The following is a 15,854-nucleotide window of genomic DNA, read 5'->3' on the forward strand; positions in this document are numbered from 1 at the left end:
TACAGTATACATGGTTAATATAGACAGTATACAGTATACATGGTTAATATAGACAGTATACAGTATACATGGTTAATATAGACAGTATACATGGCTAATATAGACAGTAGACAGTATACATGGTTAATATAGACAGTAGACAGTATACATGGTTAATATAGACAGTAGACAGTATACATGGTTAATATAGACAGTATACATGGCTAATATAGACAGTATACGTGGTTAATATAGACAGTATACGTGGTTAATATAGACAGTATACATGGCTAATATAGACAGCATACGTGGTTAATATAGACAGTATACATGGCTAATATAGACAGCATACATGGTCAATTTTTTATTTTTATTTAACCATTATTTAACCAGGTAGGCAAGTTGAGAACAAGTTCTCATATGTACAACTGCGACCTGGCCAAGATAAAGCAAAGCAGTTCGACACAAACAACAACACAGAGTTACACATGGAGTAAAACATACAGTCAATAATACAGTAGAAAAATAAGTCTATATACAATGAGGGAGTAAGGGAGGTAAAGGCAAAAAAAAAAGGCCATGGTGGTGAAGTAAATACAATATAGCAAGTAAAACACTGGAATGGTTGATTGGCAGTGGAAGAATGTTCAAAGTAGAGAGAAATAATTGGGTGCAAAGGAGCTAAATAAATACATACAGTAGGGGAAGAGGTAGCTGTTTGGGCTAAATTATATATGGGCTATGTGCAGGTGCAGTAATCTGTGAGCTGCTCTGACAGCTGGTGCTTAAAGCTAGTGAGGGAGATAAGTGTTTCCAGTTTCAGAGATTTTTGTAGTTCGTTCCAGTCATTGGCAGCACAGAACTGGAAGGAGAGGCGGCCAAAGGAAGAATTGGTTTTGGGGGTGACCAGAGAGATATACCTGCTGAAGCGCGTGCTACAGGTGGGTGCTGCTATGATGACCAGTGAGCTGAGATAAGGGGGGACTTTACCTAGCAGGGTCTTGTAGATGACCTGGAGCCAGTGGGTTTGGCGACGAGTATGAAGCGAGGGCCAGCCAACGAGAGCGTACAGGTCTGTTTTTGATTTGACACACTGAACTCTATCAGAGAAGTAGTTGGTGAACCAGGCGAGGCAATCATTTGAGAAACCAAGGCTGTCGAGTCTGCCGATTTAAGATGTGGAGATTGACAGAGTAGAAAGCCTTGGCCAGATCACTGAATACGGCTGCACAGTATTGTTTCTTATCGATGGCGGTTAAGATATCGTTTAGGACCTTGAGAGTGGCTGAGGTGCACCCATGACCAGCTCTGAAACCAGAATGCATAGCGGAGAAGGTGCGGTGGGATTCGAAATGGTCGGTAATCTATTTGTTGACTTGGCTTTCGAAGACCTTAGAAAGGCAGGCTAGGACAGATATAGGTCTGTAGCAGCTTGGGTCAAGTGTGCCCCCCTTTGAAGAGGGGTATGACCGCAGCTGCTTTCCAATCTTTGGGAATCTCAGACAACACTAAAGAGAGGTTGAACAGGCTAGTAATAGGGGTGGCAACAATTTTGGCAGATAGAAAGAAAGGGTCCTTTTTTAGAAAGAAGGTTTTCAGATTGTCTAGCCCGGCTGATTTGTAGTGGTCCAGATTTTGCAGCTCTTTCAGAACATCATCTGACTGGATTTGGGAGAAGGAGAAATGGGGAAGGCTTGAGCGAGTTTCTGTGGGGGGTGCAGTGCTGTTGACCGGGGTAGGGGTAGCCAGGTGGAAAGCATGGCCAGCCGTAGAAAAATGCTTATTGAAATTCTCAATTATAGTGGATTTATCGGTGGTGACCGTGTTTCCTATCCTTAGTGCAGTGGGCAGCTGGGAAGAGGTGTTCTTATTCTCCATGGACTTTACAGTGTCCCAGAACTTTTTAGAGTTTGTGTTGCAGGAAGTAAAATTCTGCTTGAAAAAGCTAGCCTTGGCTTTTCTAACTGCCTGTGTATATTGGTTTCTAGCTTCCCTGAAACGTTGCATATCACGGGGGCTGTTCGATGCTAATGCAGAACGCCATAGGATGTTTTTGTGTTGGTTAAGGGCAGTCAGGTCTGGAGAGAACCAAGGGCGATATCTGTTCCTGGTTCTAAATTTCTTGAATGGGGCATGCTTATTTAAGATGGTGAGGAAGGCATTTTAAAAAAAATAACCAGGCATCCTCTACTGATGGGATGAGGTCAATATCCTTCCAGGATACCCGGGTCAGGTCGATTAGAAAGGCCTGCTCGCTGAAGTTTTTCAGGGAGCGTTTTAGATCGTTTGACCTCTGACCCATTACGTATGCAGGCAGTGATCGCTGAGATCTTAGTTGAAAATAGCAGAGGTGTATTTCGAGGGCAAGTTGGTTAGGATGATATCTATGAGGGTGCCCGTGTTTACGGCTTTGGGGTGGTACCTGGTAGTGTCATTTGATAATTTGCGTGAGATTGAGGGCATCAAGCTTAGATTGTAGGATGGCTGGGGTGATTTGCTGCAAGAGGGACTGGTGTACTTCACAAAATAGATGGAATCATGAGAAGGAAAATTATGTGGATATATTGAAGCAACATCTCAAGACAACAGTCAAGGTATTGGAGTGGCCATCACAAACCCCTGACCTCAATCCTATAGAACATTAGTGGGCAGAACTGAAAAAGCGTGTGCGAGCAAGGAGGCCTACAAACCTGACTCAGTTACACCAGCTCTGTCAGGAGGATGGGCCAAAATTCCCCCAACTTATTGTGGGAAGCTTGTGGAAGGCTACCCGAGACGTTTGGCCCAAGTATTTAAAGGCAATGCTAACAAATAGTAATTGAATGTATGTATACTTCTGACCCACTGGGAATGTGATGAAAGAAATAAAAGCTGAAATAAATCATTCTCTACTATTATTCTGACATTTCACGTTCTTAAAATAAAGTGGTGATCCTAACTGACCGACAACAGGGAGTTTTTACTAGGATATTAAATGTCAGGAATTGTCAGAAACTGAGTTGAAATGTAGTTGGCTAAGGTGTATGTAAACTTCTGACTTCAACTGTACGTGGTTAATATAGACAGCATACGTGGATCATATAGACAGTAGTCATGGTTAATATCTGTCCTTTACCTCTGCTAGATTATTTTTACTTTTTATAAAATGTGATTTTTTTTGTAAACAAATCAATTGTAGTCAAGACATGGATGGATTTAAATCATGTTTATCTTGACCAAATATCAATGAAACAAGGTTTTCATCACTTTCATGTTTTTTGCTTTGAACTGAACACATTTTACATACAGCATTTTATGCAAATGAACACAAATTAAGGTCGGTGTACACACCACATGAGGGACAGAGTTTTACTGTCTGTGTTGCAATTGATTTGCATGTATTTTCTTGGTCCGCACACATCGTTGCGCCTCTTCTTGTCGCTACCGGCTGCAATCTAGTATGATGAAAACACTTTGTTCAGGAATTTGACTTGCATCTCACTCACATATATAGTTATAGCAGGCCAAGGTAGGAGATTCAGACACACACACACACACATATGCAACAACATCACACTTTCGGTATTGGAGTTGTTGGTTCTGTGGGTCAGGTGCATGGGAGTCCAGCATCCTCCTGAATCCTCCTCACGATGGCTGCAGAAGCTGGGGTCTTTGGGATATGACGCCTCCTCTGGATTTGAGGTCTTACCAATGTTTGGCTCATCTCCTCGAGAAAGATCCATCTCCTCTGGAGCTTCCCTCGGTTCCAATCTGGGTTCAACTCCATCCAGATGACAAAGGTGTTGTACGCCGAGATGTCCAAAATGTTGAAGAATATCACAAGATGCCAGCGTAGGGTCCTTCTTTGGCAGTTGTAGCCAGTCACCAGCTTCTCTAAATTGTCCACCCCTCCTTCTGTGGTGTTGTAATCCATTATGATTTCTGGTTTTTGATGTTCCTGGCTACAGATTCTCCCATCCCTATACAGCGTACTCGAGTACCCCATTTGTGCCTTTCTTTGGCACGTAGGACACTGGGGACGTGTCGGCCGTGAACACAAACTTAGAGGAATTGAAAGGCCTGTTCCGTGTATTCAACAGCTGAGGAGGGAGCTCTGGCTAGTTTTCTTCTTACTGTTCCTACCACTGTCAGCTTCCTCTTGAGGAGCTCCTGTCCCAGCTTCCTCTTGAGGAGCTCCTGTCCCAGCTTCCTCTTGAGCTCCTGTCCCAGCTTCCTCTTGAGGAGCTCCTGTCCCAGCTTGTGCGAAATAAAAAAGTTATCATGTGATGTTGTGGCCACAGAGTCCCTGTGTCACGTCGAGTATAAACCGCATCCCTTGATTCTTCTCAGGGGCTCCTCCATCTGGCTTCCCTGTATACACTTGCAAGTTCCACACAAATGATGAAGCAGCATCACAGGCAGCCCAGATCTTGTTTCCATATTTTGCAGGTTTAGACGGTATGTACTGTCTGAATGGGCAGCAGCCCATATATGGCATAAACTGCTCATCAACAGTAACGTTGGGCCCAGGGTTGTAAAACAGAGTAAGGCGGTCCACCCACTTGTCCCACACTGACCTGATTGCAGCTAGCTTGTCTCTCTGCACTGACCTGATTGCAGCTAGCTTGTCTCTCTGCACTGACCTGATTGCAGCTAGCTTGTCTCTCTGCACTGACCTGATTGCAGCTAGCTTGTCTCTCTGCACTGACCTGATTTCAGCTAGCTTGTCTCTCTGCACTGACCTGATAGCAGATAGCTTGTCTCTCTGCTGCCGAGCTGGTCTGGTGTCTCGGTTATCGAAGCGGATAATCCTGGAAATAATGTGGTTTTCCTGAGACGTTGTTGCACTGAAAAGTTTTCTGCCAGTTTCTGCATCCCACAGGGATTCTGTGGATTCCCCCATTGGACCTGAAAACACCAGCAAGGATAAGAACCCCAAAGTATGCATGTAAATTAGTTTGGTCCATCTCCTTCCATCTCTCCAAAAACACTTCTTCCCTCCAAATTAGTGCAGTACAGAATGGTTTTCTGGATGGTGTCTGGGATGAACAGTTGAAAAGAAGACTATGTCCTGCACATATGAGTAACCACCATCTGCGTTGTCCCTGGTTGCATCCTTATCACCTTGGCAGCCATGTTGGGTGGGTCATTCCTTGGGCAAGAAGACCATTCAATTTCACAATTTTTTGACATCCATATTTCTCCTCCTGCAGGCTGCTGCTGAGCTGGTTGCTGACGGGCTGGTCCTAGATCTGGCTGAGGGTCAATCTTACCTTCTTCCAACTCACTGTCAGACTCTGAATTGACAGACATGATCCTCATATTCAGAAAATTCTTCATCTTCCATAGTGGAAGACGCTTCTTCCAAACCAGCTTCTCTCTCTGCAAAAAAAACAAACATTTTCTAAGGCCCTCTGTGCAGAGATTATTTTTGCCATACTGATTGAATGTGGTAAGGAACCACACATGCAAAGCTATTTATTTGCAACTTGGCTTCGGTAGTAGAGTGTTAAAAAATAAAAATAAAAATAAAAAATCTGTATTTTCCCACAACGTATTGTAATCAAATTGTGCAGGTTCCCGCAAGACATTGTGTAGTTCCACACAATACGAAGGGTAAAGAGTGCGAGAAAAGTTGGAGACAGACCAGTTCTTGGTGCTATGTTGAAACAGCAGGCCCAGGGAGGAGGAAGACCGAGTGAAGGGGCACAGCAAAAAAATGTTGGTTTAATTTTTACTTGTTTTCACCTACACACACACTTTTCCACACTTTTATTAACCGGGTCGAGTGGACCCAAACACCACATATGTAATATAAATGTGTATACAATGAAAATGTGTTATTTTACATGTTCTTCACAGAAAATGAGCCAAGGCCAATTAGTCTTCGCGAACATTTGAAATGGGTCCCACAGACCCGAACACCACACACGGGTTAATACAGTACGACTGGAATTTATATAAAAATGCCTGGAATATTTCCATTTTGGAGAGTCTCTTGTAAAATAGTAAATAATGGCTACATCTCAAAGTATTAAACTGTCAAGTGGAGTAAAACAAGGTTGTCCACTATCGGCATATCTATTTATAATGGCCATCGAAACGTTCTCTATTAAAATCAGATCCAACCAAATTTCAAAGGGCTAGAAATCTATACGTGTATGCTGATGATTCGTGTTTTCAACTTTCAACAACTTTTACATTGCCGTGTAGTTTGGAAGAGGCAAGTGGAGAGAAAGTAAAGAACAAGTCTGTGGGCAATAAAGACCAAAAAAAAGTATACTATTTTCATTTTAAGGACCAAAAAATATACAGCCATGCCCGATAGATCGCAAAATAGTTGGAAAGAGCTTTTCAACGTACCGATTCCATAGCACAAAACAACTAGTTTTTCAAGTTAAATTATTATACAAAAGTATTGCTACCAATATAATATGTATATGGGGGATACAACCGTCCCAGCTCTGCAGATTTTGCAGAATCATTAGATCATATGTTTTGGTACTGTCCAGATGTGGCTTGATTTTGATTGCAGGTTCAGAAATTATCTGAAGAATTGCAACAGAGGTAACTCTGCAAATAGCACTGCTGGGTGATTTTGAAAAAGTCATAGTCAATCAATCAATTGATACTCTAAATGTGTACTTTTTTTTCATTTGGAGTCTGTAGAAACTGAGAATAGAGAAGTTTAGAAACAGCTTGTGAAACAGCACAGCACAATTGAAAAAAAATATTTGATATTTTTCATTTGGAGTCTGTAGAAACTGAGAATAGAGAAGTTTAGTTTTATGTTTGTGAAACATCACAAATTGAAAAAAAACATATTTGCAAATAGAAATCAAAACTGGTGTTGAGGTTGAATGTAGCTGAAGGGTTTTTAAAACAAGATGAACATGTGAAGTATACTGTGTCTGTAAAATGGATATGCGTTCAGAACTTTTGTGAAACAGCAAATTTGGAAAATATGGCATTGAAATCAACTATTTAAAAAATAATCATATATAAATAAAAATCAGGGACTTCAGACAACCTCATTCTAAAATTCATTAAATTGTATTGTTCCCTCAATCTACACACAATACCCCATAATGACAAAGCAAAAAAAAACTGTTTTTTTTTAACTTTTACTAAGTTATTACAAAGAAAAAAATGAAATCATATTTACATAAGTATTCAGACCCTTCAGACTCAGTACTTTGTTTATTAGGCACCTTCGGCATCGATTACAGCATCGTGTTTTCTTAGGTATGACACTACAAGCTTGGCACACCTGTATTTGGGGAGTTTATCTCATTCTTCTCTGCAGATCCTCTCAAACTCTGTCAGGTTGGATGGGGAGCGTCGCAGCACAGCTATTTTCAGGTCTCTCCAGAGATGTTCGATCGGGTTCAAGTCCGGGCTCTGGCTGGGACACTCAAGGACATTCAGAGACTTGTCCCGAAGCCACTGCTGCATTGTCTTGGCTGTGTGCTTAAGGTCGTTGTCCTATTGGAAGGTGAACCTTCGCCCCAGTCTGAGGTCCTGAGCAGGTTTTCATCAAGGATCTACTTTGCTCCTTTCATCTTTCCCTCGATCCTGACTAGTCTCCCAGTCCCTGCTGCTGAAAAACATCCCACAGCATGATGCTAACACCACCATGCTTCACCATAGGGATGGTGCCAGGTTTCCTCCAGACAAGACGCTTGGAATTCCGGCCAGTGGTCTCTTAGTTTCATCAGACCAGAGAATCTTGTTTCTCATGGTCTGAGAGTCTTTAGGTGTATTTTGTGTATATATATATATTTTTTGTGTATATATTATAAACTCCAAGCAAGCAGTCATGTGCCTTTTACTGAGGAGTAGCTTCTGTCTGACCAATCTACCATAAAGGCCTGATTTGGTGGAGTGTTGCAGAGATGGTTGTCCTTCTGGAAGGTTCTCCCATTTCCACAGAGGAATGTCAGTGACCATTGGGTTCTTGGTCACCTCCCTGACCATGGCCCTTTAAGCTGTCCTGGGAACGGGGTTCCGTTCCGCTAACAGCCAATGAAATTGCAGCGCGCCAAATATAAATCAACAGAAATCTCATAAATAAAATTTCTCAAAAATACAAGTATTAGGCACTATTTTAAAGATAAAATTCTTGTTAATTCAGCCACAGTGTCTGATTTCAAAAATGCTTTACAGCGAAAGCTCCACAAAGATTGTTAGGTCACCACCAAGTCACAGAAAAACCCAGCCATTTTCCAGCCAAAGAGAGGAGTCACAAAAAGCACAAATAGAGATTAAATTAATCACTAACCTTTGATGATCTTCATCAGATGACACTCATAGGACTTAATGTTACACAATACATGTATATTTTGTTCGATAAAGTGCATATTTATATCCAAAAATCTATTTTTACATTGGCGTGTTACGTTCAGTAATGTTTTGCTTCCAAAACGTGCAGTGATTTGGCAGAGTGCCACATCAATTCACAGAAATATACATTTTAAATGTTGATGAAAATTCAAGTGTTATACATGGAACTTTATCTAAACTTCACCTTAATTCAACCGCTGTGTCAGATTTCAAAAAAACTTTACGGAAAAAGCATACCATGCAATAATCTGAGTACGAAGCTCAGAGCCCAAACCAGCCAAAATAAATCTCTGCCATGTTGCGGATATTAATTTACCTTTGATGATCTTCATCAGAATGCACTCACAGGAATCCCAGTTCCACAATAAATGTTTGATTTGTTTGATAAAGTTCATAATTTATGTCCATATACCTCCTTTTGTTGGTGCAAAACAAATCGAAACGCGCGCGCAACTTCCAGCGGAAAGTTCGGACGGAAATTTCAAAAAGTTATATTACTGTTCGTAGAAACATGTCAAACGAAGTATAGAATCAAACTTTAAGATGTTTTTATCATACATTTTCAATAATGTTCCAACCGGAGAATTCCATTGTCTGTAGAAAAGCAATGGAACGAGAGCTACCTCGTGAATGCATGTGACTGGGCTCGAGGCTACTGGCAGACCTCTGACTCATTCTCCTCTCATTCAGCCCCCCTTCATAGTAGAAGCATCAAGCAAGTTTCTAAAGATGGTTGACATCTAGTGGAAGCCTTAGGAAGTGCAACATAACCAATATCCCACTGTAACTTCAATAGGAGCTGAGTTTTAAAACTACAAACCTCAGAATTCCCACTTCCTGTTTGGATTTCTTTTCCGGTTTTTGCCTGCCATATGAGTTATGTTGTACTCACATACATCATTCAAACAGTTTTAGAAACTTCAGAGTGATTTCTGTGCAATACTAATAATAATATGCATATATTGGCATCTGGGGCCGAGTAGGAGGCAGTTCACTCTGGGCACGCTATTCATCCAAAAGTGAAAATGCTGCCCCCTAGCCCAAACAGGTTAATGCTGAAGACATGTTTTTGCACCCTTCACAAGATCTGTGCCTCGATACAATCCTGTCTGGGAGCTCTATGGACAATTCCTTCAATCCCTGTTTTTTACTCTGACATGCACTGTCAACTGTGGGACTTTATATAGACCGGTCTGTGCCTTTCCAAATCATGTCCAAGCAATTGACTTTGCCACAGGTGGACTCCAATCAAGTGGTTGAAATGTCTCAAGGATGATTCATGGAAGCAGGATGCATCTGAGCTCAATTTCAAGTCTCATAGCAAAGGGTCTGAAATACTTATGTAAAATAAGGTATTTCTGTTTTTTTTATTTTTAATACCATTGCAACAATTTCTAAAAACATGTTCACAATAAAACATGTTGTGTAGTAGGCTCAAGGGTGTGGGGTTTCCGCCTCACCAAATTCAAAAACAAAACATACACATGGAAAGTTTATTAGGGATTTTCTTTCCCCCTTTTAGGGATTTTCTTTCCCGCTCTTAGGGATTTTCTTTCCCCCTCTTAGGGATTTTCTTTCCCGCTCTTAGGGATTTTCTTTCCCGCTCTTAGGGATTTTCTTTCCCGCTCTTAGGGATTTTCTTTCCCGCTCTTAGGGATTTTCTTTCCCCCTCTTAGGGATTTTCTTTCCCCCTCTTAGGGATTTTCTTTCCCGCTCTTAGGGATTTTCTTTCCCCCTCTTCATAACGCACGTTGCTCTCTAATTACTCTGCCCCCTTGTGCAGGCTGCTTCCTCCATTATCCCCAAGCACTCCCTGGCTTAACAAGGCACAGCCTTGCCTCGTTGGGGCAGGAAGTCCATATAAGGCTCCGGGGTGGAGCCAGTGGGCTGCAAGATATCTCCCCTCACCTCTCCCTGCCATCTGCCACAATATATATACACACTAACATTCAAGAGTTTGGGGTCACTTAAACTTCTTTTTTTAAAGAAAAGCTCATTTTTTGCCCATTAAAATAACATCAAATTGATCAGAAATACAGTGTAGACATTGTTAGTGTTGTAAATTACTGTTGTAGCTGGAAATGCCTGATTTTTAATGGAATATCTCCATGGGTGTACAGAGGCCCATTTTTCAGCAACCATCACTCCTGAGTTGTGTTAGCTAATCCAAGATTATAATTTTAAAAGACTAATTGATCATTAGAAAACCCTTTTGCAATTATGTTAGCACAGCGGAAAACTGTTCTGATTAAAGAAGCAATAAAACTTGCCTTCTTTAGACTAGTTGAGTATCTGGAGCATCAGCATTTGTGGGTTTGATTACAGACTCAAAATGGCCAGAAACAAAGACCTTTCTTTTGAAACTTGTCAGCCTATTCTTCTTCTGAGAAATAAAGGCTATTCCATGCGAGAAATTGCCAAGAAACTGAAGATCTCATACAACGCTGTGTACTACTCCCTTCACAGAACAGCGCAAACTGGCCCTAACCAGAATAGAAAGAGGAGTGGGAGGCCCCAGTGCACATCCTGAGCAAGAGGATAAGTATATTAGAGTGTCTAGTTTGCGTAACAGATGCCTCACAAATCCTCAACAGGCAGCTTCATTAAATAGTACCCACAAAACACAAGACTTAACGTCAACAGTGAAGAGGCGACTCCGGGATGCTGGCCTTCCAGGCAGAGTTCCTCTGTTCAGTGTCTGTGTTCTTTGCCCATCTTAATATTTTATTTTTACTGGCCAGTCCGAGATATGGCTTTTTCTTTGCAACTCTGCTCAACAATTCAGAGAAAAAGAACAATTGAGAATTAATAACATGTAATAATAAATGCACAATGAGTTACTCTAACTTGGCTATATACACGGGAGTACCAGTACTGAGTCGATATGAAGGGGTATGACAGAGTGCTAATTTGTGCCTCATGTTACACATAGAGCCCTGCTCGGCATTGAAAAGCCAACTGACATTTACTCCTGAGATGCTGACCTGTTGCACCCTCTACAACCACTGTGATTATTATTATTTAACCCTGTTGATCATCTATGAACTTTTGAACACCGTCAGCCTGGTTCCTTTCTAGGTTTCTTCCTAGTTTCCTGCCTTTTCTAGGGAGTTTTTCCTAGCCACCATGTTTCTGCATAGTTTGCTGTTTGGGGGGGAGGGGGGGGTTAGGCTGGGTTTCTCTACATCAATTTGTGACATCGGCCGATTAGTATGCCCTGTAGTCACCGTGCCCTGTAGTCACCGTGCCCTGTAGTCACCGTGCCCTGTAATCACCGTGCCCTGTAGTTACCATCTGATGTAATCACCATCTACTGTAATCACATGCCTTGTAGTCACCATCTGCTGTAGTCACCGTGCCCTGTAGTCACCGTGCCCTGTAATCACCGTGCCCTGTATTCACCGTGCCCTGTAGACACCATCTGCTGTAATCACCATGCCCTGTAAACACCATCTGCTGTAATACCGTGCCCTGTAAACACCATCTGCTGTAATCATCATGCCCTGTAAACACCATCTGCTGTAATCACCATGCCCTGTAAACACCATGCCCTGTAGTCACCATCTGCTGTAGTCACCGTGCCCTGTAAACACCATGCCCTGTAGTCACCATCTGCTGTAGTCACGTGCCCTGTATTCACTATCTGCTGTAGTCACCGTGCACTGTATTCACCGTGCCCTGTAATCACCATGCCCTGTAGTCACCATCTGCTGTAGTCACCATGCCCTGTAGTCACCATCTGCTGTAGTCACCATGCCCTGTAGTCACCATCTGCTGTATTCACCGTGCCCTGTATTCACCGTGCCCTGTATTCATCGTGCCCTGTAGTCACCATGCCCTGTAAACACCATCTGCTGTGATCACTGTGCCCTGTAGTCACCGTGCCCTGTAGTCACCGTGCCCTGTAGTCACCGTGCCCTGTAGTCACCGTGCCCTGTAAACACCATCTGCTGTAATCACCGTGCCCTGTGATCACCGTGCCCTGTGATCACTGTGCCCTGTGATCACTGTGCCCTGTGATCACCGTGCCCTGTGATCACCGTGCCCTGTGATCACCGTGCCCTGTGATCACCGTGCCCTGTGATCACCGTGCCCTGTGATCACCGTGCCCTGTGATCAACGTGCCCTGTGATCATCGTGCCCTGTAGTCACCATGCCCTGTAAACACCATCTGCTGTGATCACCGTGCCCTGTAAACACCGTGCCCTGTAAACACCGTTCCCTGTAGTCACCGTGCCCTGTAATCACCATCTGCTGTAATCACCATGCCCTGTAAACACCATCTGCTGTAATCACCGTGCCCTGTATTCACCGTGCCCTGTAGTCACCATGCCCTGTAAACACCATCTGCTGTGATCACCGTGCCCTGTAAACACCGTGCCCTGTAAACACCGTTCCCTGTAGTCACCGTGCCCTGTAATCACCATCTGCTGTAGTCACCGTGCCCTGTAGTCACCGTGCCCTGTAATCACCATCTGCTGTAGTCACCGTGCCCTGTAGTCACCGTGCCCTGTAAGCACCGTGCCCTGTAAGCACCGTGCCCTTTAAACACCATCTGCTGTAGTCACCGTGCCCTGTAGTCACTGTGCCCTGTAAGCACCGTGCCCTTTAAACACCATCTGCTGTAGTCACCGTGCCCTGTAGTCACTGTGCCCTGTAAGCACCGTGCCCTGTAAGCACCGTGCCCTTTAAACACCATCTGCTGTAGTCACCGTGCCCTGTAGTCACCGTGCCCTGTAAGCACCGTGCCCTGTAAGCACCGTGCCCTGTAATCATCATGCCCTGTAATCACCATCTGCTGTGATCACCATCTGCTGTAGTCACCGTGCCCTGTAGTCACCGTGCCCTGTAATCATCATGCCCTGTAATCACCATCTGCTGTGATCACCATCTGCTGTAGTCACCGTGCCCTGTAGTCACTGTGCCCTGTAGTCACCGTGCCCTGTAATCACCGTGCCCTGTGATCATCGTGCCCTGTAGTCACCATCTGCTGTAGTCACCGTGCCCTGTAGTCACCATCTGCTGTAGTCACCGTGCCCTGTAGTCACCGTGCCCTGTAGTCACCGTGCCCTGTAGTCACCGTGCCCTGTAATCACCGTGCCCTGTAATCACCGTGCCCTGTAATCACCGTGCCTTGTAATCACCGTGCCCTGTACTCACCATCTGCTGTAATCACCGTTCCCTGTAATCGCCGTGCCCTGTAGTCACCATCTGCTGTAGTCACCGTGCCCTGTAGTCACCGTGCCCTGTAATCACCGTGCCCTGTAATCACCGTGCCCTGTAATCACCGTGCCCTGTAATCACCGTGCCCTGTAATCACCGTGCCGTGTAATCACCGTGCCCTGTAGTCACCGTGCCCTGTAATCACCGTGCCCTGTAATTACCATCTGCTGTAATCACCGTGCCTTGTAATCACCGTGCCCTGTAGTCACCATCTGCTGTAGTCACCGTGCCCTGTAGTCACCATCTGCTGTAGTCACCGTGCCCTGTAGTCACCGTGCCCTGTAGTCACCGTGCCCTGTAGTCACCGTGCCCTGTAGTCACCGTGCCCTGTAGTCACCGTGCCCTGTAATCACCGTGCCCTGTAATCACCTTGCCTTGTAATCACCGTGCCCTGTACTCACCATCTGCTGTAATCACCGTTCCCTGTAATCACCGTGCCCTGTACTCACCATCTGCTGTAATCACCGTGCCCTGTAATCACCGTGCCCTGTAATCACCGTGCCCTGTAATCACCGTGCCTTGTAATCACCGTGCCCTGTACTCACCATCTGCTGTAATCACCGTTCCCTGTAATCACCGTGCCCTGTACTCACCATCTGCTGTAATCACCGTGCCCTGTAATCACCATCTGCTGTAATCGCCGTGCCCTGTAAACACCATCTGCTGTAATCACCGTGCCCTGTAAACACCATCTGCTGTAATCACCGTTCGCTCCCCTTAAGTCCATATTGTTATGCTAATGTTTTGCCTCTGGCTAGTTGTTAGTAGTATAGGTTAACGTTAACCTATACTACTATCTGTCATTACTTGAACACTAGTCTCTGGGATGTTACTACTTGATATATTTTACAACATTTGCTGTGTTAGGTAGCTCAATCTATCAGTTTGTCTTATTTATCTCCTGGAGGTGTCTGTGGATTGGTGATGTGAGTTTTTATGGCGCTAGAGAAATGCCTAGGAAAGACTCTGACAAGGTAAATACTGCAGTAACGATACTATGAACTGTTTTCAGGTGGGGGGGGTGGGACTCTTTATCGAGGACGTTTGTTTTTCTTCTATTCTCTGACGTTAGACGATTTATGATGCTGCTGTTGTTGTTGTTTTCCCAGGGAATGTGTTCCTGAAGCACGGTTCAGAGTTGCGCATCATTCCCAGAGACAGAGTGGGAGGAAGGGGAGTAGGAACAGACCGATCTTCCTCATCCTTCTCCTCGAAGACCCAATGACTCAAACACGCACACACACACACACACACCGGCTGAATCACTTCTGACCTGAGGAACACTCGGTGTGTTTGTGTATATATTTTCTAGACCTGAAATTACTACACACACACACACACACACACACACACACACACACACACACACACACACACACACACACCTACACAAAGAGAGACACTGCAGCAGCAAGATTAATTCTGTCTATCCTGTCTGCACTCTCCAAATGCAGCGTCACCCCAGGCTGTCCATAGATACTCTCACACTGAAGTAATTGATGACACACAGACACACACACACACACACACACTCTGGCGGCTTCAAGAGAAGGACTTGGCGGAAGCTTAGCAGACAATGTGCTTGTGAACAGTTGTAGTTTTGTGTACTTATTTTAGTTGTAATGGTAAATGGCTAATATATCTGCCTCTTTTTTTTTTTGCGAACGAAATCTGTGGGCATATTTAGGTATGTATGTACTTACTTTTTGAAGAGGACTGCATTAATGTGGGTTTGTACTACACATTCAAATGATTTAGCTGGTTCAGCATGCTTTCAGAGAGCACTGTTATATCACTCGTTTACTAAAAGATGCGTGTTTCAAGGAAGCTGTCTGTTTTTAGGTGGTCTCGTCTAGCATCCTTTTCCAGAGACGAATACTGTCCAAGCGAGCATCCATAACTTACAATGCAGATCTTTCTGGAATATAATAATAATGTATTCATGTATTGCATTTCCCATTCTAGCCGAGATCATTTTGTAATGCCATTATTTCAAGTCTGGTTTTGGGGCGGTTAAGGAAAACCATGATGGTTTTTCAATGTTCTCTGGACATGGGTTTTTCTGTCTTGTACCCTCCAGAATTGACTTGCCAAGTTAAATAAAATAAAAATATATATATAAAGAAATAAATTGTATTGTGATAAACTGAACATGGAGCTCTGCTGCCGTCTGTCTGATTCCAACAGTACTGCTGGATGTCCATGTAATTCAGTACAGTAGGCAACACTGGCATGTCGTACAGCAGAGCCTAACGGTTAAAATATCATTAGGCCAGTAACTGAACGGTTGCTGGTTCGAATCCCCGGAGAAAGACACTTAACCCTAATTG

General features: G+C 43.8%; 1 protein-coding gene across 2 annotated transcripts in view; it reads left to right on the top strand.

The window, feature by feature from the left end:
• Window positions 1-15,651, top strand: part of ufm1 (ubiquitin-fold modifier 1) — a 40,151-nt gene extending 24,500 nt beyond the window's left edge. Inside the window, exons 6-7 of one of the 2 annotated variants that reach the window (XM_036967384.1) lie at window positions 14,634-14,758; window positions 14,850-15,651. In XM_036967384.1, the coding sequence (XP_036823279.1) occupies window positions 14,634-14,749 (116 nt within the window). In that variant the 3' untranslated portion in view covers window positions 14,750-14,758; window positions 14,850-15,651. Of the gene's footprint in view, window positions 1-14,633 lie in introns of both variants that reach the window. The other variant, XM_036967383.1, reaches the window with a different exon arrangement.
• Window positions 15,652-15,854: the final 203 nt, after the last annotated feature.

Source organism: Oncorhynchus mykiss, chromosome Y (assembly GCF_013265735.2).
Source record: "Oncorhynchus mykiss isolate Arlee chromosome Y, USDA_OmykA_1.1, whole genome shotgun sequence".
NCBI classification, from domain to species: Eukaryota; Metazoa; Chordata; class Actinopteri; order Salmoniformes; family Salmonidae; genus Oncorhynchus; species Oncorhynchus mykiss.